The following is a 7,500-nucleotide window of genomic DNA, read 5'->3' on the forward strand; positions in this document are numbered from 1 at the left end:
CATAGCAGTAATTCTGATAAACAACAACCCAACAAAACAACAACAAACAAACAGAAAACAAAACAAACAACTGCACACACACACACACACACACACACACACACACACACACACACACACACACAAATAAAAAAAACAACAACATAATCTGGCAGAGAGAAATCAAATGCTCGCCCACCACGTTATGCCTTTATTTTTGTTTATATGTCATAGTTATAGATTAACAGCTGAAGCTGGCAAGCCTGATAATAGCCCAAGAGAATTGTCAATTTGCTTATTCCTATGATAGGTGTGATTGGTGATAACTTTCATTTTGTAATGGAATGCCCAAAAATTTTGATGATTTAAAATATCAGTTTATTCATGAAAAGATAGGCAAGGCCTTCAAGACTCACTTGTGATAAGCACTTAATCCAACAAAGGAATCAAGAAGAAAGAAAGAAAGAAAAGAAAAAAAAAGAAATAGATAATCTGGCAAACACACACACACACACACACACACACTCGCGCGCGCGCGCACACACACACACACACACACACACACACACACACACACGATGGAGAACTGTTATAATTATTCATAATTAAACATCAATGATTTTAGATAAAGTATTGGTCACTTAAAATTCTCACCTACAGTTACTGTTCCTAGAGTCATTTTTACTCTGAAAAGGGAAATACTGATTGATTTAACAATTTGTTTCAGGACAGTGACTTTACGAATCCAGAAATTCATCTTGAACAATGGATTCCACTCAAGAAACCAGCAGTAAACCCACAGATGCAACAGAATGTTCCGGAAATCCGGCATGTCTTATCCAGGAGAAGAGTACTCCCGCCACAGAAATCCAGGAGAAAAGCACTCCCGTAGAATTTGTAGGTCTGCCGGAAGGCATCTGGCTCCATATCATTAGCTTTCTGCCGCTTAGCGATCGCTATAACATGACAGTGTCGTGTGACCTGTTCCGACAGCTGTTTTTTCATCCCGTGTTGTGGCGGTCCGTGGAACTGTCCTGTTTCCTTGCCGGCTCTGGACGGGACTCCGTTTTGGTGCTGAGGCCGAGTCACAAGCAGATCGCTGTGCAGTTCGGTCATCTGTTCCACAGTGTGGTGCTGCACGTGCAACGCGTACACTCCCCCGTGGAGGAGGAGACAGCGCGGATCGTGCGGGCCGTGGCTGAGCGGAGCAGCCTGAAGGGGCTGAAGCTGGTGGCGGACTCCTCGCGGTGTGACAGGCAGGGCGACACCCCGGTGTGCGCTTCCCGCCTGGCCATGGACATGGTGAAGAAAGCCACAGCCCTTCAGTACCTGGACGTGTCCTGCTGGCCTGTATTCTATTCAAGTTTCCACGACGATCCGCTCAACGTTCTCAACGTACTACTTCTGCCCGACACATGTCCTCGTTTACAGAGCTTGGATATCGCTTGCAAGATAGTGTATGATGTCGACAGCCTGGAACGGTTCCGCCAGACTGTAGTGCGTTTGGTGCTCAAGTTCGTGCATCTGCGTCACCTTCGCGTGCGACAGATTCATCTGAGCGATCTTCTGCTCCATGAACTGGCTTCTCCCTGCAGGGACCGTCTCCAGACTCTGTCCTTGCTGACCCGTGAGCCCGAGCATGGGGAAGACGACGGGGAAAGGGAAGGCCCTTCCACTGCCCACATCCCGCACACCTCGTGGTCCACGCTGAGGTCATCCTGCCCCGGACTGGAGCTGCACGTGCAGGCGGAGGTGGCGCACGTGCCGAGCATCCGATGGGCCCTGAGTGCCCACATGCCCGTGGTGGCGGTGGAGTTGCTCTACTGCAGTCTGCCCGCCGACCTGCTGAGCTGCCTGCGGCATCTGCACGGCAGCCTGAGGTCGCTGACCTGCCACGTGATGCCCGGGCACTCCAACGACCTGCCCCTCCTCCAGGTGGCCAGCGCCTGCACTAGACTCCGGAACCTGGTCTTCTTCGGCAAGGTGCGCAGCGACACCGTCCTGCGCCTGGCGGCCCTGCCACGGCAGTGGAGAACGTTCCGCTTCAGGCTGAAGCACGTGGTGATGGTGAGGGACAGGGCCGGGGAGGGGGCAGGGTGCTGTGGGGGGGACGTTGTGCACGGAGAGGCAGAGAAAAGGCAGGCGGTGAGGGAGCTGTGTGCTGCAGTGTCCAGACAGCTGGGCTATCCGTGGGAACTTTGTAAACCGTGATTTTGCTTGTTGTTTTGGCTTACAGTGGGTGTGTGGTAGGGGGACTGGGGAGAGATGGTCCACAACAGCATGAACTATGGCAGTTCGAATCTTAATTCTCTCTCTCTCTCTCTCTCTCTCTCTCTCTGTGTGTGTGTGTGTGTGTGTGTGTCCAGTGCGTGCGTGCGTGTGCGAGCTGGAGGGTTGCTCTTCTAATGAAATATGCTGGAAGCGACTTGCAAATTATCGATTTATTTACATTTTTAAAGGAGAGGTGGGATAATTTCCGAGAACATTTGTTTTATGAACCTTTTCTTTTTCCAAGGAACATAAAAACAGAAGTACATACAATTAATGAAAAACAAGATGTATATCATATCAAACATTGACGAGAAATGGAAGATGGGAACTGGGCCTTACAGGAAACCAGTCAACCAATATGTCAGCCAACTACTCTTCATAACGACAAACAAGAGCGCCCCAATAAATCATGTTGATGACAACAATGATGATGATAATAGAAATGATGATAACTGTAATAATAATAATAATAATAAGAAGAAGAATAGCAGCAAAAGTAGTAGTAGTAGTAGTAGTAGCAACAACAACAACAACAGTCTCCAACGTCACATTTCAGAAAAAACAAACAAACAAACAAGCAAAAAACGAAACAAAACAAAACAAAGAAACAAACAAACATATAAAACGCCGTATGAACTGAATTTTCGAGCATTCTTGAGTTCACCACTGCTTGCTTTTCTTTCTTTTTTCATCATTATTTCATTATTTGCGTTCTGTAGCTAAACTCGATCGCTGGGGTTTTTGTTGTTTTGCTGTTGTTGTTGTTTTTGTTTTGTATTTTAATCTCCGTATATGTTCCCATCCTGTAATCCGTCTTTCATTTTCTTATTTTCCTTCGATCTTTCTTACATTCTGAATTCTGCGTTTTCTTTGTTTATATATCCACCCATTTCTTTCTCTCTCTCTCCTCATTTTTGATCCGATACTACCTCTCTCTCTCTCTCTCTCTCTCTCTCTCTCTCTCTCTCTCTCTCTCTCTCTCTCTGTTGTTGTTGGTCGTTCAGCATCATAAACACACACAAAACATAGTCTTTTTAATGAAAGAAAACGGAGGAATCACTTTCAGTTTTAGAGCCCAGCAAACGACACACCTGAACAATAATACATGTAAGACTTTCATGTCTGCATCTATCTGTATGTGTCTGTATTGTTTACCAAACATCCTTAAATGACCTTGGTGGTTGGTTGACCTTTTATGAGAGAGAGAGAGAGAGAGAGAGAGAGAGAGAGAGAGAGAGAGAGAGAGAGAGAACTCGAACTCGAAGTCGAATGTTCTGCCGAGGATAAAAGGAAAAGCTACAAGTTTCTTTTCACCATACACTCACAATAACAACAAAATGACATAATATTTAAAAAAAAATCAAACGAAGTGGGGAGGGAGGGGGTGGGGGGAAGGGGGGGCGGGGAGAAGGACAAGAGGAAAATGAACGGAGGAAAGAGGGAGGAGGAAAAAGAAAACGACATGAGAAGAATGAAAGAAAGCGAAAGGAAGAATGAAAGAAAGAGAGAAGAAGAATGAAAGAAAGAGAGAGGAAGAATGAAAGACAGAGAGAAGAAGAATAAAAGAAAGAAAGGAAGAATGAAAGAAAGAGAGAAGAAGAATGAAAGAAAGAGAGAGGAAGAATGAAAGAAAGAGAGAAGAAGAATGAAAGAAAGAGAGGAAGAATGAAAAAGAGAAGAAGAATGAAAGAAAGAGAGAGGAAGAATGAAAGAAAGAGAGAAGAAGAATGAAAGAAAGAGAGAAGAAGAATGAAAGAAAGAGAGAGGAAGAATGAAAGAAAGAGAAAGGAAGAATGAAAGAAAGCGAAAGGAAGAATGAAAGAGAAATGAAGAATAAAAGAAAGAAAGGAAGAATGAAAAAGAGAGAAGGGAAGAATGAAAGAAAGAGAGAAGAAGAATGAAAGAAAGAGAGAGGAAGAATGAAAGAAAGAGAGAAGAAGAATGAAAGAAAGAGAGAGGAAGAATGAAAGAAAGAGAAAGGAAGAATGAAAGAAAGAGAGAGGAAGAATGAAAGAAAGAGAAAGGAAGAATGAAAGAAAGAGAGAAGAAGAATGAAAGAAAGAGAGAGGAAGAATGAAAGAAAGAGAAAGGAAGAATGAAAGAAAGAGAGAGGAAGAATGAAAGAAAGAGAAAGGAAGAATGAAAGAAAGAGAGAAGAAGAATGAAAGAAAGAGAAAGGAAGAATGAAAGAAAGCGAAAGGAAGAATGAAAGAGAAATGAAGAATAAAAGAAAGAAAGAAAGAATGAAAGAGAGAGAAAGGAAGAATGAAAGAAAGAGAGAAGAAGAATGAAAGAAAGAGAGAGGAAGAATGAAAGAAAGAGAGAAGAAGAATAAAAGAAAGAAAGGAAGAATGAAAGAAAGAGAGAAGAAGAATGAAAGAAAGAGAGAGGAAGAATGAAAGAAAGAGAGAGGAAGAATGAAAGAAAGAGAAAGGAAGAATGAAAGAAAGAGAGAAGAAGAATGAAAGAAAGAGAGAGGAAGAATGAAAGAAAGAGAAAGGAAGAATGAAAGAAAGCGAAAGGAAGAATGAAAGAGAAATGAAGAATAAAAGAAAGAAAGGAAGAATGAAAAAGAGAGAAGGGAAGAATGAAAGAAAGAGAGAAGAAGAATGAAAGAAAGAGAGAGGAAGAATGAAAGAAAGAGAGAAGAAGAATAAAAGAAAGAAAGGAAGAATGAAAGAAAGAGAGAAGAAGAATGAAAGAAAAAGAGAGGAAGAATGAAAGAAAGAGAGAGGAAGAATAAAAGAAAGAAAGGAAGAATGAAAGAGAGAGAAAGGAAGAATGAAAGAGAACGGAAGAATGAAAGAAAGAGAACGGAAGAATGAAAGAAAGAGAAAGGAAGAATAAAAGAAAGGAAGAATGAAAGAAAAAGAAAGGTAGAATAAAAGAAAGAGAAAGGAAGAATGAACGAAAGAGAGAGGAAGAATGAAAGAGAAAGGAAGAATGAAAGAAAGAGAAAGGAAGAATGAAAGAAAGAGAGAGGAAGAATGAAAGAGAAAGGAAGAATGAAAGAAAGAGAAAGGAAGAATGAAAGAGAAAGAAGAATGAAAGAAAGAGAGAAGAAGAAAGCAAGAGAAAGAAGAATGAAAGAAAGATAGAGGAAGAATGAAAGAAAGAGAGAGGAAGAATGAAAGAAAGAGAGAGGAAGAATGAAAGAGAAGGAAGAATGAAAGAAAGAGAAAGGAAGAATGAAACAGAAAGAAGAATGAAAGAAAGAGAGAAGAAGAATGAAAGAAAGAGAGAGGAAGAAAGAAAGAAAGAGAGAGGAAGAATGAAAGAAAGAGAAAGGAAGAATGAAAGAAAGAGAGAGGAAGAATGAAAGAAAGAGAGAGGAAGAATGAAAGAAAGAGAAAGGAAGAAATAAAGAGAAAGGAAGAATGAAAGAGAAAGAGAAAGGAAGGAAGAAAGAAAAAGAAATGAAGAATGAAAGAAAGAGAGAGGAAGAGTGAATGAAAGAGAAAGGAAGAATGAAAGAAAGAAAGGAAGAATGAAAGAAAGATAGAGGAAGAATGAAAGAAAGATAGAGGAAGAATGAAAGAAAGAGAAAGGAAGAATGAAAGAGAAAGGAAGAATGAAAGAAAGAAAGGAAGAATGAAAGAGGGAGAAAGGAAGAATGAAAGAAAGAGAAAGGAAGAATGAAAGAAAGAGAAAGGAAAAATGAAAGAGAAAGGAAGAATGAAAGAAAGAAAGGAAGAATGAAAGAGAGAGAAAGGAAGAATGAAAGAAAGAGAAAGGAAGAATGAAAGAAAGATAGAGGAAGAATGAAAGAAAGAGAAAGGAAGAATGAAAGAAAGAGAGAGGAAGAATGAAAGAGAAGGAAGAATGAAAGAAAGAGAAAGGAAGAAAGAAAGAGAAAGGAAGAATGAAAGAAAGAGAGAGGAAGAAAGAAAGAGAAAGGAAGAAAGAAAAAGGAAGAATGAAAGAAAGAGAGAGGAAGAAAGAAAGAGAAAGGAAGAAAGAAAGAGAGAGGAAGAATGAAAGAAAGAAAAAAACATCATCGACTTGAAGAGATCATAATCCTAAATCAAGAAATTGAGAATCAAAGCAAACAATCATTTCAAAAGAACAATTTAGACCAAAGAAAATTAGATTTGTTTTCAAAAACAACATTTATCAACTTACAAATACATAAATCACGTCTTAATTAATCAAAGGGTTTTTAAACTAAAAGCGATTCCTCCGTTTTTTCTCAACAGAGAAAAACAACGTTCTTGAGTGTTTATGATACTGAACAGCCAATTGCGAGAGAGAGAGAGAGAGAGAGAGAGAGAGAGAGAGAATGGTCAGTCGACTTGGAAGGTAAATCGTCACCACAAATTTACTCACTTCTTTGGGTTGTTAAAAAAATCTTATTGTTTAGTCATTTTCGTCAATTGTATTTGGGCCTAAAATAGTCTCGGGGGTTGAAACAAGTATTCCGAACATGACTGAATCATGTTTCGTTGTCTCTCAAGTTGTTCACAATTATTTTCAAAAACATTAAAATGAAGACACCGTTGTCTTTGAACACAACTTCAACTACTACTTTAATGGATCGTGCGTGTGTGTGTGTGTGTGTGTGTGTGTGTGTGTGTGTGTGTGTGTGTGTAAGGAAAGCGTCATGTTCATTACAAACCAACCATCAGCTTCAATGTGAAGGATAATGATCAAACCATCTTCAAAAGGAATAGTATTACTCATATAGTATTAGATAGGAATATTATCCATCTGTCGTGTCATTTAATTGTAAAATATACCTTAGAAAGAAGAATCATTACTCATTTACGCACTGATTGTAAACCTTGTGCCTTTTTGTGTGTCTGTGAGCGTTGCTACGAAACTGAGATTCGGATACTGTCGAGGTTTTTTTGTTTGTTTTTTTGCGTGTGTGATTATGCTTTTCTGGGTGAACAGACTGGCAAGTAAACAAACAAACTAAAGCAAGCAGACAAACGAACAAACACGATAAACCAGTTCATGCTGGCAAATACGTTTGCCTAAAAAAACGTTTTCCAAATTGCAGTCGACCTCGAACTTTGAATCGTTTTTTGATTTTGTTTCATTCTAATGTAGCTTTTACAAGACTCTAAAGAGTAATTTCATTACACCTTGGTTAATGTCATTAAAAACGTTATTTGAAAATGGCACGCTTCTTCACCACACACACACACACACAACATTATTTTATTTATTGTGAGCTTGCTGAATGAATGTAAGATAGGGTACATGGCAATAAAATAACTACTAATACAAATATACTTTTTGTTGCTG

The 7,500-nt window shown here is 39.8% G+C and overlaps 1 protein-coding gene across 2 annotated transcripts in view; it reads left to right on the forward strand.

The window, feature by feature from the left end:
* LOC143300537 (uncharacterized) overlaps window positions 1-3,595 on the forward strand; it is an 8,597-nt gene extending 5,002 nt beyond the window's left edge. For both annotated transcript variants that reach the window (XM_076614286.1, XM_076614287.1), the window contains exon 2: window positions 707-3,595. In XM_076614286.1, the coding sequence (XP_076470401.1) occupies window positions 745-2,190 (1,446 nt within the window). In that variant the 5' untranslated portion in view covers window positions 707-744 and the 3' untranslated portion in view covers window positions 2,191-3,595. The remainder of the gene's footprint in view (window positions 1-706) is intronic.
* The last annotated feature ends 3,905 nt before the right edge of the window (window positions 3,596-7,500 follow it).

This window comes from Babylonia areolata, chromosome 26 (assembly GCF_041734735.1).
Source record: "Babylonia areolata isolate BAREFJ2019XMU chromosome 26, ASM4173473v1, whole genome shotgun sequence".
NCBI lineage: Eukaryota > Metazoa > Mollusca > Gastropoda > Neogastropoda > Buccinidae > Babylonia > Babylonia areolata.